Source organism: Tinamus guttatus, unplaced genomic scaffold (genome assembly GCF_059628265.1).
Source record: "Tinamus guttatus ecotype Peru unplaced genomic scaffold, ASM5962826v1 Tinamus_guttatus_pri_ptg000004l, whole genome shotgun sequence".
In the NCBI taxonomy this organism is placed as follows: Eukaryota; Metazoa; Chordata; class Aves; order Tinamiformes; family Tinamidae; genus Tinamus; species Tinamus guttatus.
This window is the reverse complement of record NW_028288538.1, coordinates 10,441,742-10,467,484: the sequence shown is the minus strand read 5'-3', so window position 1 is coordinate 10,467,484 and position 25,743 is coordinate 10,441,742. Positions and strand designations below refer to the sequence as shown.

The 25,743-nt window shown below is 40.2% G+C and overlaps 1 protein-coding gene across 1 annotated transcript in view; it reads right to left on the bottom strand.

Moving 5' to 3' along the window:
* The window catches only part of FBN1 (fibrillin 1), a 141,673-nt gene that overhangs the window by 73,172 nt on the left and 42,758 nt on the right, over nucleotides 1-25,743 (bottom strand). The window contains exons 7-14 of the mRNA XM_088540325.1: nucleotides 21,626-21,823; nucleotides 18,257-18,382; nucleotides 14,337-14,462; nucleotides 10,799-10,957; nucleotides 7,317-7,487; nucleotides 5,864-6,004; nucleotides 5,149-5,268; nucleotides 2,088-2,213 (exon numbers count right to left, since the gene is read on the bottom strand). Of these exons, the coding sequence (XP_088396451.1) occupies nucleotides 2,088-2,213; nucleotides 5,149-5,268; nucleotides 5,864-6,004; nucleotides 7,317-7,487; nucleotides 10,799-10,957; nucleotides 14,337-14,462; nucleotides 18,257-18,382; nucleotides 21,626-21,823 (1,167 nt within the window). The remainder of the gene's footprint in view (nucleotides 1-2,087; nucleotides 2,214-5,148; nucleotides 5,269-5,863; nucleotides 6,005-7,316; nucleotides 7,488-10,798; nucleotides 10,958-14,336; nucleotides 14,463-18,256; nucleotides 18,383-21,625; nucleotides 21,824-25,743) is intronic.

Sequence of the window (25,743 nt, the reverse complement as noted above, 5' to 3'; positions counted from 1 at the left end):
GATCTTAATTACTTTTTATGGGTGTCAGGGGACATGACGAATGTCAACATATAATGGGACACACTGCCCTATCCTAGAGGATTCATCAAAGCAATGATTCAGGTTTTTACCAGTGAATCACCAAAATACACAGGTATGCATATAAACATGGCAAAGAGAATGAAAAACAGATGAGAGACTGGGCAGCTTAAGAACCGCCAGTTTTTAAAAAGTGAGAATGTTGAAACTGAATAGAAGAGGTTCTGTAGTCTTCACAAAAATAAAAGGCAGATTAGTAGCAGCCTCCATTCAGAATGGCAAACACAATTTTATGTTACTAAGAACACCCAAAAGGGTGGGAGGAGGCATTTGTGTTATAACTACAAACTTTTGTAACCTCTGTTTGGTGAGTCTAAGATTTGTGATGTAGGAGAGGTCCCATCACAGCGTTCAAATATGTAGTAGCATGTTTACCATTGACTTCCATTAAATAAAAAAAAGAGAGAAAAAACAATCAAATAAAAACCACTGCAGGTTGCATATGAGGGTATTTACTGACTAGCCATAGCTTCATAATGACATTATTTACACTCCGACCTAATGTCATAGTAGGAAAAGATGGAGGACCCAGACATTGCTATTCTCAACACTCACAATCTGTCACTCACATACTCCAAAAAAAAAAAAAAAAAAAAAAAAGGAGGGGGGGCACGCACAGGGGAAGAGAGAGAATAAAACGAATAAAGGAAAAAAAATCTGCCTTTTTTTTTCTTCCAGATATTATATCCTGTTCATCTTTACCTCATACAGACACAAATGAAGCCAAATCTAGACAATATGTCAAAAAAATCAGCTCATTTCATCTAAAGGACTATACACAGTTGCATTAAGTTATGGCACAAGCCTACAGTCTTTACATATTAGTGTGTGTGCACATGTATTCCTAAGAACAAAACTCACTGCATTACAATGCCAGAGATGAAACTGTTTCATAAGTGGATGCAACAGACGTTCTGGCAACATATGCAATGGAATTAAAAATGTTTTACCAGACTGCCGATGTCCTGGTTCTTATTACTATTAGCACATGGTATTTGGTGGGAAAGAAAGAAACCGGGAATCAAGTTTTTTTCCAAAATATATTCATTTCCAAATATATTTAGTCTATATAGTTACATAATTAGATATTTAAAAAGAAGCCTATAGTGCTAAACCATATCTAAAAAAGTTAGGAAAAACAGTGTTTTAAAATGTCTGTCTCTACCAAGGATTAGCAGAATCACTACTAGCACATAAAATCACTGGATCATAACGACATTACAATATATTCGGAATCGTGCTATTTTCCTTAATATTGCAGCTGTCTTGGACAGAAATTACACTTCTAGACATGGTGTGTTTTCTTTTTACTTACAGGCTAAGTCAGACAAAAATAATTTATGACTTTAAAAAAAAATCATATATCTATCCCAACCAAGAATTTTGGCATTAAGTCTTTGAGCTGAATCACTGAGATAGTACTCTGCCAAAAATGTTTCTAAGAACAGTGCTTGAAATTCCTTTAACGTATGAATAGATCATTGGGAACCCTCCCAAAGACCTTGGGAAGCATGATAAAGAACATTCTTCTTTTTCCCCCCTTTGCTAAAGGTCTGGGAGGTAGGAACACATCAATTATGTTTACAAATCATTCTTAAAACAGTTTTTACGGGTCAGACCAGACTTCATCTACATAAAGCACACTGCTGGTCACCCAGTAAGATCCCATAAAGCATGCTGTTAGACACACACTAAAAATCAGGCAGCATGTGACTTGTGCTCCGTTTTAAAATGTACCACTCCCATCAAAGAAACTACATTTTGCGATAGTGGTATGTGCTATTTCTCCTGCTGGACAGACATCCTGTTGAGAATTGCCAAGCCAAGGCTCCAGAACTGGCTGCAAAAGACAGTTTACTTGCCCTCTCAGATACAGCAAATGGTATTTAGAAATTTGATTCCTTGCTCCTTCCCTTTCCCCCCACAAGAGGTCCTTTTATTTTTCACTGAAGTGAACAGTCTCTTGGAACTGCAATTATTCATATGGAATAATTTCAGAAAAGTCTTACCTTCACAGTTTTTCCCATCAGCTGCCACTTGAAAGCCAGCATTACAAACACAGTGAAAACTGCCATCTGTGTTTATGCATCGTCCATTATTACAGATACGACCATTCTGTAAACATTCATCAATGTCTGAAAGCCAACCAAAAAAGAACATTTTGAGATTTTTTTTTATACTCACAAGAAACATTCACCATTCCCCCTTTCACTAGTTCTTTCACCCTATCAGAAACTGTATTCACCAGAAAATAACTTGCTTGATTTCCATAATTCAATGTTACAGAGGTGGAAAATGCTCTTCAGTTTGAAATTTCAAGCTACCCTGCTAAATCACGATTCACATCCTCTTCATTGTCTTTTACATTTCCCTTCCTCGTAAAAGTGTTTTTGACTAAAATTTACCTTCTATTAGCTAATTAAGAAGGTAGTAGAGAAGAAGGTAACTAGTCTTTTGCAGTTGCTTTATCATGCAAAAAAATAAGAGGAAGGTTTGAGACTTTCCCACCTTAGAAGATTCCTCCTGCCCATTTTATACTTGAAACATCAGCTCCTCATTTCCCTCGCTCTGCAGGAGGTGTTTGGCAAGTTCTTTGGAGGACCTAAACAGTGATATCACACAAGGCTGGCAGCTCTCCCTCTCCTTCGAATGAGGGGAGAGGAGATGCTGAGACAGACTGTCTAGACATTTTTTTAGATTGCTCAGTGTTCTTCATCAAGGCCTGGACCATCTCCCAGAGATTCCTGCACAGAGGGGACTCTCCTCACAAAGACCTCGACCAGACCATGCAGATGCATCCTCTATCGCACATTCGTGCTCTTTTCCCAAATATCCTGAAGATGCCCTTCCTAAGTGCTCTCCACAGAGGGAATTGCTACACTCAGGAAGGAGCGGAGCAAAGAGCATCCTCCCAAAGTGTGTCCCTGCTGCTACACAGGTGTCTGAGGGAGAACTGATGCCACTTGAAAAGGACATAGGCTCGAGCCACCTCGAGCCACTTGATAACCTGGCATGACTGATCAGTAATGGGAAAAAAGGTTCTTTCTCTACTTTGCTTCTTTCCTCCACTCCCGTGGCACTCAGTGCCACATAAGCCTAGCTTTAGTTAGTCTGTTACTCTGCCAGCTGTTCTTCCTTAGGGCAGGCAGAAACCTACATGAGCCCTTGAGATTTTTCTGACTTTCTGTCTTTAGGGCTTGTTAGGCTCTTTACCTTCATGCATCTGTTGTCAACTAAATCACAGTACAGAAAGTTAACACAGAATTTTGCTGTTCTATATGTACAGGAAGGTGACCAGCAATTCATCAGTTGTTTCTGCTACTTCCGTCAAACTGAAATAATGTGATTTTTTTTTCAGAGAAACTTCCAAAAATCAAAGCACCTCTCTCACTGAAAGATTTGTTATTATTGCCATCTCCCTGCAAGGTGTGACCTCCTCTTCCTCTGTGAAAGATCAGAAAGATAACAGCAAACACTTCACTACTTAAGCTTCAATTCCCACACAGTCAAGCCTTTCACAGTTAATGTCACAAAATTTCCGTTTTTTCAGGTCCATTTTAGATCTCCTCTTCTGCCATCGAAGACCATGTTTCTGATCACTAATCATAGCACTGAAAGTCTTATTCAGCTAAGAACTTAACAAGCTAATTCGGCCAAAACCTGACCAAAATTTTAAGAAATCCAATAAATAGAAAGAAATATCCAAGAAATAACAGTTGAATCAGTACCTTGCAATATAATGTGCATTTTTTACTCAGTTATCTATCAGACTTATCCTGTAGAAGAAAACCACTGACGGAACTTCAGAGAAAGGACCAGATAAACATCTGTTCATTATGAGGACTTTGTTTTCCAAGAAGGGACATCTGACATTTACAAAAACATATCAGCACAGACACATCTGTGTGTGCAAAAATTAAAACCTCAATATACAAAGCAGTGATGCAATGTAATTTTACAGCAAATGCTAATTTTGGCAGGCATCACTGCTATATGCACATTTGGCCAACCACCCCCCATCTTTTTCCTAAACTGGCCCTTAACAATTTCTTCAGTAAACGAAGATTTTGCACATATTAGCAATTTTCGAACTGCCTGTCAAGTGAGCAGAGTCCCAATAAACTGCAAAGGAAGTGCTAAGTGACCACGCTTTAATGCCATTAAGCTACTGGGCTTCTGACAATCATGTGTTTGCTTAATGAATCAGTCAAATTAAAAGTGTGTGACAAATATGACTCATGAATAAATTCATCACCACAGAAGCTCCACTTCAGCACTCCTTCACCACTGCTCAGATGAGCCATAAAGATGCTTCTAAAACTGTTTGGCAGGCAATTAGGTCAAACATTCCCAATGACAAGCCACAGAGGCACTGCTCTACAAGTTTTGTTGGACTGGATAAAGTTTCTGTACCACAAATACCCCTTTCTGATTCACAAAAGAAAAAAATAACACATGCTAATACAGAGAGGTTTCTTCTCTGGCTTTTTTGAAATGTCTGTGCCTGAAAGAAGGCTGAACAGTGAGGGGCTAAGCATTCTCCACTCCCATAACAAGAGATGATGGAGACCAGAAGGACTGTTGTCTAGTCTGGTCTTTACAAGAGATTATCATGGGGATTCATAGGTTCCTCAGGTAGATTTTTCCAGTGCTTTACTACTTTTCCAGATCTTAAGTTTTCGTTGTTGTGATTTACATTGATTTCTGTTTTGGACTGTGGGCAGGGAAGACACAGAGCCCTCTACACTCAAATTTAACGGTTTTAAAAAGAACAGCAATAATAATAATAATAATAATAACAACCCACAAAAAAGCACACAAACTGTAAAAACAAACCCCAAATCTCTCTTCCACTTCAAAGCCAAGAAATAGTGTGAAGGTAGTTTCTGCACAAGAGAGTGTCTTTTTTATTTCAGCCTGTCAACAGCCAGCTCAGGTAGATTAATCATTTTGAAAGAGCATTTTCACTGCCATATTTGATTTATTATAAAGTCTTATTTAACACAGTACATTTTGCTTAACATATTTTCCCTTCTAGCATGTATACAATAGCACAGATATGTGCTTTACCTCGGCACTCTGTTCTAGTTGGTGTACTCTGATATCCTATGCGACACTGGCATATGTAGGATCCTTGGGTGTTCACACACTCTCCACTGATGCATGGATTTTTCTCACATTCATCGACATCTGTAAATTACAGAGAGCATCTTACTGTCTTAGTATTTTACTAACACATTGGTTGAAAGGTAGTCATGTCTATAGGGTTTTGTAGTCAGAGAAATCAGTCTGCAGTTTGTAAGGAAAGGGACAATTAACCCTTGCTCCTTTCATCAAGATCTTGCAGATTTCCAAAATTAAGGGACTCAAGAGTCCAGCACCATACTTCTGATCAGGTGAAAAAAGCATTTATGGGTCTTTCTAGGACTGCAATCATGTTCCCGATGATTGCTTTCTTTTTTAACAATAATTCATTTGCATGCTCAAACTGCTGGCAGATATTCAAATGGATTATTATAAAACAGTAATAAACACATTATAGTTACATATTAGCAAAGCAAGAAACATTTCTGCATAATTTTGTGACTAGTTACAAGATGTTAAACACTGTCTTAGAGACAAAACTGCTGCAAAATGAGTTTGCAGTTGAGAGTAATTACTTTTTGCTGTTTTTACAAATATGAAGTCTTTTAGCAAAATCAATTAGGGTCAATACGCTGTGTGGAAAATAAAACTTTTAACACTCTCTTTTCCACTCTGTGCTCTACAGCAGAAAGCTGCGTACCAATGCATTCCCCTCTAACATCCAGTTGGAATCCTTTGTTGCACTCGCAGCGGTAGCTCCCAGGAGTGGGAATACAGCGTCCATTAAGGCAGAGATGTCGGAACATCTGGCAGTAGTCAGTGAAGTTCACCGACAAGATCACTGAAATAAAGAGAGTTGGAAAAATATTTTAATAGTTCATCATAATCATTTTCTGCAACCTGCGGCTTGTGCAGCATTTTCCATCGAAAGCCAAGAGTTTCTTTCTCTTTCAGTGCTAACGACCCAGCGAATCAGCAGGAAGGAGGAGAAAACATTGCCTTCTCTCTAAGAGCTCTATCTGAAAACAGCTATCAAACGCTGGCTTTTCATTTTGACAACTGTTTACCTCTTCTGCAGGACAAAAAAAAGGACTGACTCTGCCCATATGTAAGCACAAAGGGAGTGCAAGGCGCTCTAAGGACTCCAGTAGAAGCCAAGGTAGCAAGTCACAGCTAGGTAGTGGTTCAATTATCTCAGTGTTTACAGGTAACAGAGAGAGAAGACAGAGGGCTAACTCCAGAAGCTGAGCCTACACAGACTTTGGCAGGCCCACATGAGCTGGCTCTGTCTGTGCTCCCAGATGACCAGACACTGTGCAGCTTTCTCAGTGCAGTGTTACGCCTACATTAATAAAGTTTGCCTCGTGGGCTTATTAGCTCACCTTGGTGCTGAAGCATGACTAAAGAGTTTCAGTTGATGCCAGTGCCATCAGAGCCTGCTTGCACTTGCGCAGCACGTATGTGAAATGAGCTTTTGTTTACTTGCAAAGCATTTGTGCCGAAGCCACATGATGAGTTCAGGTGCCTACTGTGGACTATGCAGGCACTTAGTAAATTCACTGAACAAGGGACAAAATATGTAACCTACCGGCATCCTGCTTCTCTACAGGAGAAGCTTGATCCTGCTTCTTGGCTTCTTCCTTCTCTAGGGAAACCTAACCTATGCCATATTTTTCCTGAAAGAGGTTCAGCCTCAGTGTCCAGCAAACTAGTACTTTTACTTGTCCATTTTCTACCCAACCAAGCAAGAGTGAGAAAAACAACTTGACAACAGCTGCTTTCTCCTAACCAAGTTCTACAAGTAGCTACTCTGAGTTGAAGAGCTACTTGTGCTTATTAGTGCTGATACGCAGCAAAGCTCACAATATCCTTAAAATAATGTAGCTAATAAAACACATTGGCCTTTGTAAATACAGTGAGAAAGCTATGGTGGAATCCTAACCTGACAGGGAAGACAGTACCAATAAGGTACGTTTGCTGTGGGATATGTGGCAAACAGCAGCTATGATTAGAACACGCAGAGAGATTAGAGAGATACCAAAACTAAGCAAGGGATATGAGCAGCAGCAAGGAGCAAATTACTCCTACAAATGCATGTTTTCAAAGAAGCTAAATGCAAACAGTGCAGGAAAAGGTTAATATTTCATGCTTACCATGACTTGGTGGAGCACGAGATGGATAAACAATTTCTGGATGAGGGCCCACAGGAGGGTAACCACGAGGAGGAAGGACTGTATCAGGAGGGATTACACCAGGACGGGCCGGGGGAAGGTCAGGTCTTGCTGGCAGCATAGCAGCAACAGAGCACAATTTGCGATACTCATCTGAAACACGAAAACATGAACGCTGATTTAGACTCATACAGCAACTCCACTTAATCAAACCAGCCCCCTTTTCACACAGTGAAACCTCCCTTTTCAGACTAGCCACAGCAAATCTTAAATAATCTGAAAAATTAGAGGCTATGTCAGTTTTCTTCATAGTAGGAAGCTTTGTTCTGTGAATCAAGTAGTTAAAGAAGGAAGTCTAATGGATTGTCAAAAGACTGCTAACAGAAAGACAACGTTATTGACAGTCTGCATTTTGAAATTAAGCACTGAGGGACGGAACTGATTCTAATCTATTTAGTCCACTTTCAGGCAACACCTTTGACAAACTCAGTGGCAAGTTTACCTAAAGAATGACTTTTTGACTTGATCCCAAGTTAATTTAAAATAAAATTTGCTACAGAGTTAGAAAAGTAAGGAAAAAGGAAAAATCATGATTTCAGCTCGTCTCAAAACTCAGCTTCCTTAAACAAAGTATAAACAATGTATAAACAAAGTATAAGCAATGGGGAAAAACTAATTAGAGAATGAATATACTAACACTATTCTATTGCCAAAATAAGGTTTGTCAATAAAAGCAGAAGCCAAATGAGGTGCAATCAAAGGAGTCTACACAAAGAGAAACCTAGTCTGATCCACACTGAGTTCATCCTTCCCCAGCGGATGGGAAAATGATCTATTTTGCTCTAAGCACAGTCTGTGCTCCGTGTTATACATTCTCCTATTGTTTGTCTCTGTAAGTGGCATCTGCCCTACTGCCCCATTTTTCCTCCTGCACCCAACTCTTTTGTCTTCAGCAAGTGTGGGGCTGGAACGCACAATCCAAAGAATGTACAGAGAGCACTGCAATTAAAGGCCACATTTCCAGCTGACCTAATTCATGACCACAATTCACGTGTATATAAATAACTATTTGTGCAGTCAGTATCTTTCAATTTCAAAACTTTAAAGTTTATGGCAGGGGAGAGGAATAACATAAGAAAAACAAAATGCTGAAGTGATGAATGAATTTCTGAAAGGGTATATTGAATTAAAAATAAGAGTAAATTCAATGTGCAGAGAACTACAGTAGGTATTTCAGCCTTCAGCACTTCCATCATCTCAGGTCTATTTCCACCTGTAAAACATATTAGATACTTCTCCTTAATCACAGCGATTTTGACAAATGAATATGACAACTTAAGATTCTGCTTTTCCATAATATGATTCTTGCATTTATTTTAATTATTTTCAGTGATCAATTTGTTTCATATGTCACTGTACTCCCCTGTTGTTTGTTAGTGATTTTAACCTTTAAATCTTTCCCAATAATATGTATTTTTTAATTTGTTTTGTTCCAGTCTTATGTTATGCCTACTCATAGGCATATCTGCTCTCAGTGAGTGGTCTGTCTGTGATCCAGCAGACATGGAAACATTCAGAAGAAACAGTGCCTGTCTGAGTACGTATACAGCCTCCAATATGCAAGTGTTTGTTAATGATGGCACTTTTAATAGCCAGTCCTCTTGTTAAACATTATCTACAATTCTTCTTACTCATTTTGAAAGAAACTATATATTTTTTTCTTTCTTTCTTTCCTTTTTTACTCTAGATTGGTAATGTCCAATTACCCAAAGCCAAACTACCAAGAGCCTAGGCCTTCCACACAAAAAGAAGTTAGAGCCCTGTAGCTGGCCATCCACTGAATGGAGTTAGGACACTTAAAGGAACTGTTCAGGTGAGAATAGACACCACTAAGTCCCTGAGATAGCACTTGGAGTATTTATAGTGTCAGTGCTAAACTCCCCTCATTCTGTATGAACAATTACCACTGTGTTATGCAATGAAATACAATGTAAGCCCCCTTTTATTGCAACTCTAATCTCCATGTGTAATTTCTAGCAATAAACAGCCCATTTTATAGTAGCATCTGGGTCTGCTGCCTACGCTGGACATGCAACCACTTGGTTACATTATGCAGCTACTTTATATTACAGTAAATTTCCATTTCAGAGTTAAAGAGACTTTGACTCACTGGTATCTTTCACTCAGAACTCTTGTTCTCTTGGCATATATTGAGCAGTGACTGAACCTGACTGAATAAGGATGGTAATGCCTTGCATACGCACAAGGCCCTTCGAAGGATTTCAAAACACTTTTGAATAGATAGAAATTTACAGTGTTAATTTATATCCCAAGACAGAAAAACAGTGGCATATAACTATAGTCTGGAAGACATGGATTTATGAGTCAGGAAGTCCTGGCTTCTAATGCCTTCTCCATCACTTGTCTCAGCCTCTGACCTGGCCAAATTACTTCACTTTTCCACCCAGTTTATTCAACAGTTAGATATGGATAATCAGCAAATATGTAAAGAAAACAGAGAACATGTTAAGTAGACCTTCCTCCTCTTCTTTCCACTAGATGAACATCAGAGATTAGACTGTTTTTTTAGCATTATTGTAGTCAGTTCTCGACATTTAATATTTTTGAATATTAGTAAGAAGATAGAGAAGAAACGTTAAAAGACTTGGTGAAGTTATTATCTTACATTAGTGCTCCTGTATTGGGCAGCTTCAGTCACAGGATTAAAATAAGTATTATCAAAAACAGTGAGCACTCCCATAGGTAGTGTCCAATTTTTAGTGCTATACTGTTATAGCGTGACCACTCCACTCCTTCCTCCTAAACTCTGCACCTCAGTTGAGCTCTCCCCAGCCATCCTCAAGCTTCTTGTATTCCTCTTTTCTGCCCTAAGCATCCTTCCTCCACTCTCTTAGACCTAGTTTCACAATCTGCTTACCATCTTCTCTAAATTCAAAGTTCCCATTACCTGGGGATCTCAATACATAGCGAGGCAATAAATTACAGAACACATTTTGGAGACAGTCAGTGGAGTTGCATAACTTAAATAAAATAATGTTTGCTGTTAAATATAAGAACATAAATGGCACCTCAGGAAATTGAGCATGACAAAGAAGAAAATCACATTTCCTGGTGGGAAAAAATCCTCAGGAAATAAGGATCTATCAGAAGGATCTGGAGAAACCTGAAGCTACAGATCATTTTGAAAATGTAACACCAAACAAATGAGCTCATCTAGAATACAAAATATTCCTAACAACAGATAAATTGCTTTGCCCCTGTTGGTATGCAGTCCTGAGCAATGTCTTATAGTTCAACCTTGGTTGGACTACACAGTCTCCTGAGGTGCTTTCTAACCTCAGTCATCTCATGCGACTCTTTTTGCAACGAAAATTTTACTGATAAAGGAAAATCACTGCCTAATTCAGTGTTCTATCCCCCTTGTAAGAAAGGTGGTTTCATACCAGTAGATCTGATGGGACACATTTCGGGAGCACTCACTGCACCAGACGACCAGCAGCGCCCGCTGTCACAGCAACACTGCATCTTGGACAAAGGCTGCGGAAGCTGGTTGCCGCAGCGCCCGTTAGTCAGAGAAGAGAAGCAGTATCCAGGACGCACATCTATCAACAGAAAGGAAGGGATAGGTAATCACTAGTGAAGTATATGACTTTTAAAGATAACAAAGGTACTACTTTTCTTAGGGGATTACATTTGTGGAAAATTAGCATCTCCAACATTAAAATAATCATAAGGTAGAAGGCAGATAACCTTAAAGATGTAGAGAATATTTGGGCAAAGTGGGATTTACTGCAGGTGTAATGTCCCTTACGTGAAAGCTGAAGTGACAGTAATAAATAACAGTGGGATATGTAGATAAAATAAGTTTCAGTGCCCTCAAAGAATTCCAGTGTGATCACTGTTAAAAATAGTACCAGATCAGGTCGATTTAACCTTTGGTTTGAAAGAAATTGATGTACAGCAATTTATGCATCATAGTTCCAAAAACAATAATTATTATTGCATTAGTCCTGACTTCCCCATATGTAGTGATTTGACAAGATATAGACTTGCAAGCAAGGAAGAGCAAAGCAGCTCTCCTGGTGCAAACACATTGTTTATGGAGATGGGTTGGCTTCCCGTCTGAAAAGGGCAGGAATGTGCTGTATGAAGAACATCCTGTACCCAAATTTCATACACTCAGCTCAAATAACACTTTACAGAGATCTCCTAGCTTAGAGAAGGGGTTGAAAATGTGGAAGGCAGCAAATAATAAATAAATAAATAAATAATCTGAAGCTTTGAGCAATCAGTTCACAATAAATGTCATGTCTTGTCTAATTCCATGTAAGCTCTGGTGTGATTTGATGCTGCATGATAAGCCAGACCATGTTTGTTTCTACAGAACAAAAATATTTGCTGTCAAAACGCAGAGGAAAAAGTTGCAGACATAACATTACTACATCAGTCATCATTCCCTAAAGAAACAGTATTTCAGTTATCCAGGGCATGGTGGAGTCATCTGTCTAACTGTGGCTTTCAGAGTTTACTAGCTACTCTAGTGGATATAAAAAAGCAGGGAAGTTTCTTGTTATTTTGAGGAAATTGATAATATAGAGATATGTTGTGAGAGCCTGTGATGGTTCTGCCTCTGCCTTTTATTAGCCGGAACCCTGAACATGGATATCAGTGGTGGTGCAGGGTAGGGAGTCAGCTGGCCTTTGCTGTCTGACTCTACAGAGTTCAGTTATTCTTATAAGAAAATCTGAAATGCAGAAGGATCTATTCAGTTGTGTTACTGGTCCTCCCTTTCCCTCCTGGTCCCCAAACCCATACACTCCTTAGTCTATCATTTTAAAATGAAAGCTTTGGTGCAGATGTTCTACACAGCATCTGGAGAGCTTTGCAGGTGCTTAGGGTGATGGGAAGCACGTGATAAGGAAGAGAGTCCTCTAACAGACTCCATCATCACCCTTTGCAATTCATCCTTCTCAGATTTGGTAAAGATCAATTTTTAAAACCTCTGAAAGCAGTAATGGGCAAGAGGAGGGGAAAGGCTCTACAAAAGGTCTGGCTATGGGAAGGACACAGAGACACAAAGAGTAGGTGGGCAAGTATAATAGGAAAACAGTTTTCCAGTAAAAAAAAAAAAAAGAAAAAGAAAAAAAAGAAAGAAAAATCTGAAAGAAAATAAAAAAAAGAGAGAGAGAAAAGGCAATCACACAGTAACATTCTGAGCAAATGAACTTATGTCAGTTGGGAGTGTGGGTCAACAGCTCTCTTCATGGTGGACTCCATACACTTGGGTTGAAATGCCCTGCTTTTCTTTCTCCTCTTCAGCTTTCAGATAGCTTATCTGATGCTTTGTCTATTTGAATTTTTAAGGTTTGTAACAGTGGAACTCCTGGTTCTTCCTTTGGATGTTTGGCTCCAAAGCGGCTTAGCTCAAGTCCATTAAGGGACACGTTTCTCAGAAGCACTTCCTCATCTCTCGCAGAATAGACAGGCTCAGCTAACACTTTTCACTTAAAACTGCCGTGTGGTAATTAAACAAACACTACATGTTTTGCCCAGCTCTACTACAGATTTGGGCTCTATCTTTATTAATATGGCATGTATGCAGCCTGCATACTAGACATAAATCCAAAATATTTACAGATAATTAATAGTGCTTCCCATTTAGCACATGTTGACTTGGACATAAAGCCAAAATTTTAATGATGGCTCATGGCCTGGAATATTATTTAACACAGCCTGTCCTCATTTAAATACCCAGTTCTTTCACTAAACCATTTCAGTCTGTAAATATAATGAGTAAAAAAGGCTACAAAACAGCAGGAATATAACATGGGCATGAATGTCGGGCAAGTTTAACTAAGCAATGAGTATTAAAAAGAAGTAGACAGAAATACTGAATCTCTGTACAAGTTCATTACTAAAGAAAGGAGCATCTTTTCCATAAAATTAAGTACATGTAGTCATCAATGATCCACACAGTCATTTAGGAGCTACTAATCTGTAGTAATAAAAACCACTGGCATTTTCAGTGTACAGTATGTATCCTAACCATCAAAATGCTGTTCTTGATAGTGAAAGAAGTTCATTTCTCCTAATCTACTATTCAAAACGAGTCATATTCCAAACTACTTGCAGATTTCCAGAGGAAGTTAGTATCATTTGTTACTTTTCTCTGTGAAGTCATTTTTATCAATCTTTTTCCAAATGCTTTTCTACAAAAGATGCTAGTAAAGGAAGTTATCTTGAACTGCGATGTTGTCAATGCGTATAAGCTGCTGAACATACAAGCCAAGACTGTGGAAATTAAACTTTTCCTTAAATGACAATAAATGCTCACAAAGCACCAATAAGAGTGGGGAGGAAAAACAAAAGTAATTATTGCTTAAAAATGTCATTTAATTCACGCAGTCCTCCGGTACTCAAGCTTGGAATACCAGTTGTGTTCTATCACAGTGAAAGCTGCTACACAGAATAGCAATGTTAAATCATCACCATCACAGGAGCAGCTACAAATGTCCCAGATCCAGCTTATCACATTATTTCCATTAATGAAAAATATCTGAACTATGGTCATAAGAGCTGGAATAATAAAAAAAAAAAGGCGGGGGGAGATGAATTATCTTATTACTCAGTTAAGCTTGCTTTTTTACATGACTGCTGAATAGAACATGGGCTAAATCGGAAACTAACATGACAGAGTGAGAATATCAAGAACTGCTATTTTAAGGCAAAAATACAGCATGACAGAAAAATCCTAATAAAAAAATGTGAGGGAAGGTCACAATGAAAGAAGAGGGAAGGAAGAAACCTCCCACAAATGGGAAACTCACTTCAGAAAACAGACAGGCACGTGATGTACTTTACATAAACAAAGGATTTCAAGAATATCTCATGTTGAAATACATTTCTGGTACAATGTTATCCATCTCAGAGATTTATGAAGATTCAGGGCACCTATTGTTTTATCAATCATAGTATTCTCACCTATGCACTTTAAGCCATCAGGAGCTGTATAAAACCCTGGTGGACACTTGCAGAAGTAACTGCTAACTGTGTTTGAACACTCTCCTCCATCACAGATTCCAGGAATGGTGCTGCATTCATCAATATCTTTAAGAAACAAACAAAAAGAAAAAAAAAAGGAGAGAGAGAGAGAGAGAAGCAGGAGCAAGTTAGTTCTGGCAACAGAATATACATTTTATAATAGCTACTAATCAAATTTCCATGGTCCCTTAAGAGCAAAACCAGCAGTTGCAAATATGGATCAGGCTCTTATTTTGTCAAACATTTTATAAACATACATGAAACAGAATCTAAAATAATATTATATCTGCAAGTTGAAAAGAAAAAAAAAAAAGAAAAAAAAAGAAAGCCAAAGAGCCTAACTGCTTAATGATAGATGAAAACTGCCCTGGGGATTTACTAACTGTAAGTAAACCATGATCTCTCAAATTCAAAATCTGTGAACTAGAATTATCAAGCCTGTTTTGAGAAAATTGTCATGGCACCTGTAATGACTCCAGTGATGAGGGAGCTTTACGCTTACACCTCACATTAAATCCAACAGCACAGTGTCTCATAACGCTGGGCAATGATCCCATACAGACTTGTACTGAGGTATAGCACCTATTGAATTGCCCTCCCACTTCTTTGGGCATTTTTTGTCCATCCACCCCTTCCCCCCCCCGCCCTTTTGTTTTCTCTCTTGGAACTGCCCCACATAAAAGTATCGACCAGTCAGACACTGTTCAAGTAACCCAATCTGATAGGATTATAGTTCAAAGGCTGACTGCAGGCAACAAAGATTACCATTTCTACCTTCTCTTTTCGGCAAATATTCTGATGTACCAACAAATTTCTAGACAGAAACTGAAACATTTACCACAGAAAGAAGGAAACAAGTCAAGCAATGTCCATAATCTGCCTAAATTTTGTCAGCAATTTTAAAATAAAATTTATATTGTGAGTGCAATCATTAAGAAATATCGACTTATTTACTAAGCAATAGATCTAGTGCAGAGAATTTTTCAAAATCTGCATAAAAATATAACAAATATCTTCTTATATCTTATCATTCCTGTTTACATAGAGGGGATCGGCACTGTTTCTTCCACAGCTAGGAGCTTATGGTAACTACAGACATGCAAATAACAAACCTGTGCCAGCCCCTAATGCTTCTTAATCACCCTCAGTCCCCAGCCTGTGACAAGTAGCTCTTTCCCCTGGTTTCCCATGACTTGGCTTACAACTCAGCTGTATCTACTTAGCACTGCTCTCATCTTCTAGGGACCTGGAGCCCAGCTGAGCTTAAAGACAGCTCTCTTCCTGCTCGGTGCCTACAAGAACCAGCAGCAGAGCAGCCTGGAAAGGGAGACTTGCTTCAGAGAGCCTGCAGTGACAACCAGCTGTCATGGGCGGCCACGGGCAGCACGTAGCTCTCCGGACAGGGAGAGCCCCACAACGCGGAACGGCACCGCAGGGTGCCCTCTAACCGCTCCTCCAGAGATCGCCGGACAGAGACACACATGGCTGTAATAATGATTTCACCAACCACAAACATTTCTGAGATGAAACACTGCAACACCACCCAACACGCCAAGGCAAGACGTGAATAATATTTTAGTCATTTACAATGATTGGAGGAATTTAAATGTAACGCCTAAATTGGAACTTGGCCCCAACAGATGGGGGAAACACCCGAAGTCCCACAGGACCATTAATGAGCTTCCAAGCAGAGAGCATCTTAGTTCTACTCCTCCTTTGCAGAGGATAATAAAAAACTGACCAATTCCTCTTCCCCTAGGTAACGAACTGGATGCTCTAGCACCACTGTGGGACTTGCTTTTGTGGGAGAGGAGCATAGGGACGAAGGGCGGCCCACACGTCGGGTGACCAAATGTATAGACATGTATAGCACCGTTGGGCCCTGGGTACTCGCGCTCTCCCCAGCATCAGCGTCCGCTGTCGTGATGTGGGTCACATTCCTCGCTTGGGTGTAGTGGAGGGGTGTGACTTTTTGTTCAGTGCTACTTAGAGGGTGTTGCCAAAGCCTCTAGTCCGAGTGCCCTGGGAGCGCTGCTAAGAGACTTCTGGCTTCTGCTCCAGGATTATGCTCTGCAGGAGTCCTAAAAGTCTCAGTGACAAAAAATGTGGAAATTAGGTTTTGGTCTGAATAGAGTCCTTAATTAACACAGAAAAATGTACTTGTAAGTGGATCAGATTCAAGCATCTTCTGACTCAAATTTACCAGTGTTTATCTTAAAGTTAATGTTGACACAGTTTATATAGAGTCTGACCTTTTTAAAAGCAAAATCACCACTCTTTATTTTAGGGTTGAGCCTAGTCCAAACAGTATTTCATTATTTATATTAGTGTTGACATTAATATAAGCAATATTGTCACTGTTAAGCATGCAAGTTTTATAAAGGTAAGTACACTTGATGTACTCACAGTCATGAATGTCACTCGAGGAAAAATTACTCCCACATCACCACAAAACCACACTTAACCTCAGCATTAACGCAACTAGAACAGGAATGGTGATATGAAATAAAGCGACACTTAAAATCTAGTTTCCCACCACCTGTTCTAATACGCGGACCATTCCCTAGAGGTCTCATTTCCCCTCTTGTTCTGCTGTCTCATTATATTCTGTGATTTCTGTTGTGATCTGTGCTCCTCTGTGAAGGACAGTAACAATAACCCAACAGGTTGCCACCCATTCTGTTAGACCAGTGACCAAGAATCCCAATATGCTTCATAAATAACACATCAGTGAAGTCAATCTGCAAGTAAAGAATTACACAGTATGATACTTGATTTCAGGATCTGGCCCCTACCTGATGAGACATATTGGTTAAAAGAGGTTTTTACAGTAAGTTAAATCATAAAACCACAGAAATGCTGGCTGGGAATGACTTTTGGAGGTTTCTAGTCCAACCTTTGACTTGGCAAAGGATTACCACTGATACTAAGATTGGATCATCCATGCCCTATTATCTGGATCTTTAAAACCTCCAAAGATGGTGATTCCACCACTCATCTAGTGGCTTCTTCCAGGGCTGTTAACCTGCCTCCTGTTAAGCAAAAGGAATCTTAAATTATAGTGGTCATTCTTCACCTTTTTATCTTTCCTAAGTGCTTGATGGGCAGATAATAAATGCTGGTCAAGCACTCGGGAAGTTATTCAGGATGTTCAGAAAACATGTCAGGGTCAGTTCCTCTACTGTCAGTCACTGTGATGGTTGACAATGCCAGTGATTTACACTCAAATTTTCCCCTCTGAAATCAAGATTGCAGTATCTCTTCCTCATAATTACATTATAAGCAGGGCAGATTTCCACATCAATAGCTACCACCTGCCATACTTCCAAACTAGGATCCCCAGTAAACAGAAAATGTTTGGCCTTTCTTTGCATCTGCAACGATATGGATGAGTTCGTAGCTTAGCTGTGAAGTCCTCATTCAGCAATGTCAAACTCTTACTAGTATCAAGTATAATTTACCTGAGTAGGTGGGGATATACAACATATATGCCTTCAGATTAAAAAAAACCCAAAAAAACAGACATGTGCTTCAAACATTTCTAAAGCAACGTATCAGTTAAATATATTTTTAGTTTTAATGTTTAATTTGTTTCAGATGTACCTTTTAGTCTGTAAAATATTACATGAAAAATAAAGTCTGGAAAAAGCTGCAGGGCCAATATTTAAGGTTCTCTGTTTCAGAAGGAAAAAGGACCGTTATTTCTATTTGTTATGAAAAATATTACTCAAGGCAAATACTCAATACTCAAGGCAAAAAGAGATTGCAAAGTTTGTGACAAACAACAACAAAGCCAACAAAGTTGGCTCCCAAAATATTTCCCCCCTTTATTTGCCGAAGAAAGTTCTGTAAGTTCTTACCATCACATTTTTGTGTCACTTCATTAAACTTGTGTCCAGCTGGGCATTTGCACTCAAAAGATCCAACAGTATTAATGCAATTTCCCCCTTGACAGATCCCAGGGATGGCTTGGCATTCATCCACATCTATCATATAAAAAAGGAAAAAACACCTACTTTTAATTCATTTCTCAAGAACAGCCATAATAATTTGTCTACACAGAAATTAAGCAAATATGCTTAAAACCAGTATTCACCCATCAAAATATTATACATGCTTGTGAAGAAAGACACCAATTTTGAAACCACCCTATACAAAGTATGATTAAGTACAGTTCTCTAAATATTTTCTGCAGGAAATCACATTGTTATTATTGTTACAGACATTAAATATCTAACTGCTATTGCTTTGTTTTTCCAAAACATCTGGGGAATGATGATACAGAGAACACAGCCTGCCAAAAGCCAGGGCCCTTTAAAGCCAGGCACCCCAAATCATTTGCCACTTGGAAAATGCTGGCACTTCTGTTCAGTGCAGAGCCTGTATGAGCAGATCCCAGAGGCTGGATGAGCCGAGGAGGTCCCACCATCCCTATCACGTGCAGCTCCTCAGCTCCTGAGGCTCCTGGAGGGGACAGTACAGTCATTACTGATAGAACTGATTAGCTCTTCACTCCAGCAAGACGAGGCACCACAGGCCATAAGTTATGGTCAGGAGTTTCACAGCCATAATTCATGTCTCAAGAGGCATCATTAATGACCTCAGACACTCATAACTTTGTTTTGCATTTCACTGTTTATATCTCCCTCTTTGTTTTTAATTTCTCACTCAGGAAAATAAAATGATGAAGATGATACCACAGGCTAGGTAGGAAGCACAATACAAATGTGTTGAGGGGGCCCTAGGTTTTGGCCTAACAACTCATGCAGTTCAACAACATGCGTGTCATGGCCAAGGGCAGAAGTGTTGCTGTGACTCAGGAACTGCTAGAGGAAGAGCAGGAACCGCAGTGCGGACCATGGATGTCTTGCTCACAGTCCCTGGGACAGCCGTGTGGCTGCTGTTCCCCCTCCTCCTGGAGGGAACCCAGTGCTCACCCCCTAAAAAAACACCCCCAAATCCTTCCCGTCGCCCATTGCCCACAGGGACACCAGCTGCTGCTGGTAAAACCTGATGTCTTCAATGTTTGGGCTTCCCACTAGGATTGGTTTCTACATAGGGACACAAGTTGAAGGAGATGGTGCCTTCCAACCTCCCTTTATAAATCCCAGAGAGCCAGCTGTAACGTGTCCTGTAGTCTGAAAAGCAAAATGCGATGTCTGTACAAAAGGCCAAGAGGCAATTTCCCTGGGAGTAGGAAGTTTCGCGGATGCCAAGGGGCAGATTTGTACCACATAGCAGAGCATTATGTAAAGAACCCCGAGCCGACTATATCGGGTCAGGCAGCGCGGGCGGCAGAGCCGCTCCGGCGGGTGCCCGAGCTAGCGCGGGTGCTGGGAGGCCCGGGGAGCCGCGGCACCGCCGCGAGGCTGCTGCTCTCTCCCTAACGCACGGCGCAGTGTTTGAATAACAACAGCCATGCCAAACTTCATGGCTCGGTATTGACTTTAAAAAAAAAATATAGAACTCATGCTCCTGAGTCACAACGTCTGTTTCAAAATCCCACCTTTTGGCTTTCATTTTTGTACTTTGTATCTTTAAAAATCTCAGCTGTGATATTAATTTAACTTTCGGCCAGACAGACAAAGTCAAACTGTGGGCAGCAATATTTACTTTTTAGAACAAACTTGCCCCCACCCCCTCCGCTTTATTTTTTTCCGATTCGTCCACACAGTAATAACGGTTTCGTCTCTTCAGAGAACCTGGATTTTATTTAACCTGCTTTCCTTTATTTAGATTGAATATGGATGTGAAATCCCTGAAATGTCTTCAGTCTGAATGAATGTTATCTGATTTCAAAAGGACTGGATTTTGTACAATTGCATGAAAAATAAAGCTAATATGTGGTTCCATAGCAAATCTGTTGAAATTATGAACACATTACAGGAGAGCAGATCAACTGAAAAGTACAAGTCAAATGTACAGGGCCAAAACTGTGTTGGCACCGTGTACAGATTAGCATAAATGCAGCTGCATGCTAAGAAATGTGCACAGAGCAGAGAGAGCCCGTGCGAAACCACCGGAGAGGTCACCACAGCTTCTCTGTGACACAGGCAGGAGGGATACAAGCCGGGGTGGCATGAGGTCAGGGGTGTGGGCCATATCTTCATGCACATAAAATCTCTGAACTGTCCAGAACTCAATTCGCAGATTGCTGCAGAGTTTAGCCCTGACCCTTAGCAGCGAGGTGGGGACGCCGCCGTGGAGCGGCTGAGGTTATGGGACGGTACATCACGTAGCCTACACAAACATGCCCATCTCACAGCTCATCGTGCCTGTCTGCAGGCACCAGCACTTGGACTTGGCCTGGGAAGGAGGATAACTACATTTTTATTGCAATGGAATGCCTTGAAGTTCTTTGCGGGAATTTTGTGATTAAATGAAATTACTAATAAACTTATAATCTTTATCTCCCTCATTTTCAAAAAACACTGTATCTTACTAGAAAATGTTAGACAGATCAAAATAAGCTAGTCCCAAAGATACGGCCCTGGGAATTTATAATCTACATCAGTTTAATACATAGCTGCCCCTGTTAACTTTCTCCTGTTTCCTGCCAGACATCCAGACAATAAAAGAATTTATACAGCTGGAAGTATTAGAATAAAAGCCAAAAGCAGTGTAAGGACTTTCTATGGTAAGGCATGCTCAGAAAGAAGCAACATCTGGGTGGATTTTACGATTTGAAACAAATGCAAATGCATTTCAAAAATTGTATAAAATATATAATAAGGCATTTCAAATGGCACAACATGCACTTTTTTTCCAGGTCGAAGCAGTGTAGCTCAAGAGATAAGACACTCCAGATGAATCCAAAACCAACAATTCTGAGCTAAAAAAAAAAACTCACAACAGACAAATGGAACAGCATCACCACAGATTGATTTCTGCATGTTTTGAGTGCTGATTGAAGCAGATTAATTTCTTCCATGGAAAGGTCCAGTGGAACCCACAGGAAAGCATCCTTGCAGAACCAAGTGAATGTGCTGCTGGCAGCGAAAACTCAGGAAGGTGCTGGCCGCTCTCACATGACCTCAGTTGCTAATGTACTCACTTGAACATCGGGCACTCACTGAATCATGAAGTAATGTATCTGACAGTGTTTTTCCATTCTTCACACATATAGCAAAGAATGGCTTAGGACAGGTCATTCACAGCAGCATAACTCAATTAACATTAATCCAGTAACAATTTCATCAGCTTTTGGGGAAGCTTTGCTGCTCACTTACCTTGACAGGCTCCGGTTCGAATGTTTGGAATGAAACCTCGGCGGCAGGGATGCGGCTGGGCAGGACACATTTCACAGGGGTGGCCCCAGGCTCTCCCCACGGTCGCACAGCACAGGGTTTTTGTGCAGACTATTCCACTGAGCTGTCCTTGGCACATCTGGTTCGTCACCAACGTGAAGCACGGGCCAGTCCTATAATCTGTGCCAAAGACAGGAAACCTAATCAGCATCACAACACAAATACATGACAAAATTTCTAATAAAAAATAATGGCAACAGACTTGGCAAGCCTTCTGCACATAAATTTCCCACCTTATTCAACAATCTCACTTGCCAGTGTTGTATTGAAGACTTCTGTCAAGTTTACTTGCCTTTCAAATCTACTGAGAATAAGCAGATCTGTGAACTATTTTACCAGGAATACTAGATACTTAAGATTCTCCAGGTCCCCCTTGCAGCTTGGTTTAATCTCAGTTTGGGAGGTGTTTTCGCCAAATTGAATACAGTTTGTTTAAATATTCAGCACATTAATTAAAATAATACTGATAAAAGAGTTAGGATATGTTTATTTCCACACTGTTGTTCTCAAATGAGTCTCAAGAGATAGGAATACAGACTACAGGAAGTTTTTTGAGGACAGTTTTCACTGTTATGCAGCCATATGCTATACCAGATATATGGGTAAGCTCTGCCTACAGCTGAATGGAGGGCATGTGGAACACATCTGCTTTGATTTGTTTATGGTAGGACAGGCCACTTACTTATCCAACAGACAGAATTAAACTAAGATGTTACTAAAATACTGGTAGGCTTTATTTTGTTCCATTCTCCAAGGGCAACAACCAAACAGTGGTACTGCCAGCTCCCCCCATCTCCTGCACATCCGGGGTGCACACTCCAGCTAATTCTTCATCAGTGATCCTAAAATGTTTTCCTGTAGTGGTGCACCGGAATGGAGTCCAGCATCCCGAAAGGAGAGCCAGCAAATTATGGACCTAATGTTCATCTGTGCTGAAATAGTTACCAGCTGCCTGGAGCCAAGGTCACTGAACAGTCCACGCTGTCTTGTAGTGATGACATCATAAATTCCTCCAATTTTCATGCCACTTCCAAACATTGTTAACAATTAAATGTTTCCACTAGACCATTGATAAAATGTGTTCAACAAGGCAGTAGTAGTAACCTATCTCTTCCCCAACTGTTCCACAGGACTCTTGCTGGACAAACACTTCCAAATTGTACCTTGAACCCTGTCATTTAATGCATCTTTATTCAAGTTAATGGATGCTATGCCAATATACTATAATCCTACTTATTAAAAAAGCCACTTGATTTAGTAAGTAAAATGAAGACCTGCAAGATATCCCGAAGCAACAATATGCTACACTGCCTGCATTATATTTATCAACAAAAACATCTTCTCAGAAAGACTAAATTCATTTGAAAGACCTATTTCTGTTAAATTTGTACTATCTAATTATCACTACTCTTCACTAGCTCTGTGTTCAGTCTTGTGACTGCTATTTTATCCTTTCCCTATTTAACACATCTATCACTTATCCCAAATCATTTCATTTCTTCCTTTTAAGACTGGAAAAGCACAATTTTCTTCCGTCTTCTGGAATTCTGTCCTCTGTCACAATCACTTATATATAATCCACTAAAAATTCATTCCAAGATTGACTTCTCACCCTTGAGAAAAACAAGGTCTAAAAGACATTTCCTCCTCACAGGATGCAAAACTTCTAACACTAAAACAACAGATGACAAATTCTTCAGGAATCACACAGTTTTGTGCTTGGAAGTGAAAGCTCCAGCCTACCTCCTCAGACCCCTCACGGTAGAGTGTCCATATAAAGTTCACCCACAGACAGTTAAACTCAGAATTATCTTGCTCTCTGTTGCAATGAGAAGCATGCATCAGACAGTACCGAATACCCCATCTTTATTTTACTTTAGAATATGAACAAATTGGCATTTAGCATCATTTGCTTTCAAGCTATAAATGACTTAGCAGTGATTAATATGACTTAGAAATACTGTGAACCGAGTGAAGTTAACTTCATAATCATGCAGATCTTTTCACAAGGTTTCAGTAATAAAAAGTAGGTCAAATATGTGTTCAAAAGCAAATCCAACTCCTTGTTATCATCTGAGCTCACAGACCTTAGTATGGAGAACTACAAAATTTCTCCTCATCTAGTGGCATCCCTGCTGAAAGTTGGCACTGTGATTTTCAGCAGAATGCTTTATACGCAATACACAACCTTGCAGGTAAATACAGCCTCAGGAGGCTTCATGGATCCCACAGTACAGGTTTGTGCTTCTAAGCCTAATATTTGGAAAATTATTCTATTTTTTGTAGTAGTAAATGAAACTAGAATCTCCAGTCTGTTGTAGAAAATTGCAAGTTAAAAAAAAAGTTACTGGGTAAATAAAATGCAGCACACTACTGTCAAGCACAAATACACTATCAGAAAGCTAGCTTTATATTCCCATCCCTCCCTCTCACGTAGAAAGGCTTAGAAAAATATAGGATGGGATTTCCAAAGAAGTTCCCAGAAACATCCAAAGGCTGGACATTTGGATATGGAAGAAGGTAGCGGGGGAGAAGGGAACTGTGGATGCATCAGCTCAAGAGGCACCGGTAATAATGAAGATAGTGAGAAACCTAACAGTAAGAATGACGAGAATCGTATCAAGCAAATTATGTTTGGTGATTTTAGGCATATAGGTAAAGACAACATGTAGGAGAAAAAAAAAAAAAAAAAAAAGTTAGGCTTCAATGACCTGTGGATGAAGGATCTTAAAGGAAACCTAAAAACTTGTGGATACAATCACATTTACCTGAACAACAGAGATTCTAAGCAGATCCATCCATACAGAAACATAAATGCTATCTTTTTTCCTGAATTTAAAAAACAGGAATCGGATAAATGTGTATGAAAAACTCGTTAACAAATCTGTAATAAAACAGCAGCAATGCAGATATGGTGAAAGTGACCAGCTCTTAGAACTGAAGTTCTCTGAGAAATCCTCGTTTCTTGAGAGGACTGGAAACCATACCTTACTTCACTTTCACTACACAAACATGAAACACTACAATTTTAATGGGAAAACAAGGGTTTCCATCACTGCATGTTGCGTAGCATATCAGCCATTCCTCTCTCCTCAGGCAAAGCAGCAATACATTTAGAGATGATGGAGAAAAGCATTAAGAGGCCTTGCTTTGGGAGGCAGTATGTGCTATGCCTGCAGTGAGAGGTTTTGCTGTAAAACTCAAGAGTTACAGAGGGACCAAGACAGGCAGGAGAGCGTGAGATGCCCAGGAGCTGACTGCAGCAGCAAACACCAGTCCGTAGGGCACACAGAGATACAGAAAGCAAAGGTTCAGCCTTTCAGGCTCAATTTCCACAGCAGGCATGTCCTTTTGAGTGATTTTAGGTATTTTCAACACGTTAAGCTCAGAGAGAGAACAAACAGAGGGCTTCACACACACACGCTGCTTCCAAACGCTGAGGCAATCCTGTGTGCATCGCTGTACCAACCATTTAAAAACCCAGACACAGCAACTCCTCTTCACAGGTGAAATGGCAGGTGACAACTACAGCCAGTCACAACACGCTCCTTCCTCAGGCGCTTTCCTCAGGCTCTTACTCACTGGGCAGCCGTCCCCGTCCTCTCCTCCCCCCAGACATACTCCATTACTCATCCTCCTCCGATCCCAGTGTGTCATCACTGGAAAGTACATGGCAAAGGTATCAGCAGGCGTTCAGAAGGAAAGAAAACAAAATTTTGTAAATATTTTAAGCCTTATTTCCTACAATGTCTAAAACTTCCTACCGACAAGGATTGGTGCAGTTAGCCAGGGCAGATGAAGCAACATCAGCCTCCCGCCCTGTCTGCTCTCGGCCGGGGCCAGCTCCGCAGATTGAGACCATTCCCCAGCTCCTCGGGGCACGGCTGGCACGGAGCCCAAACTGCTCACGCTCCCCAAGGGACACTGCCAAGACAGCACTGGAGCGGGGTCTCCAAGAGCACCCACCAAACCCTGCACCAGCCAAGCGGGCAAATCTGGCAGCAGAACTGCCTTTAAAGCCCACAGCTCCGCAGCCAAGC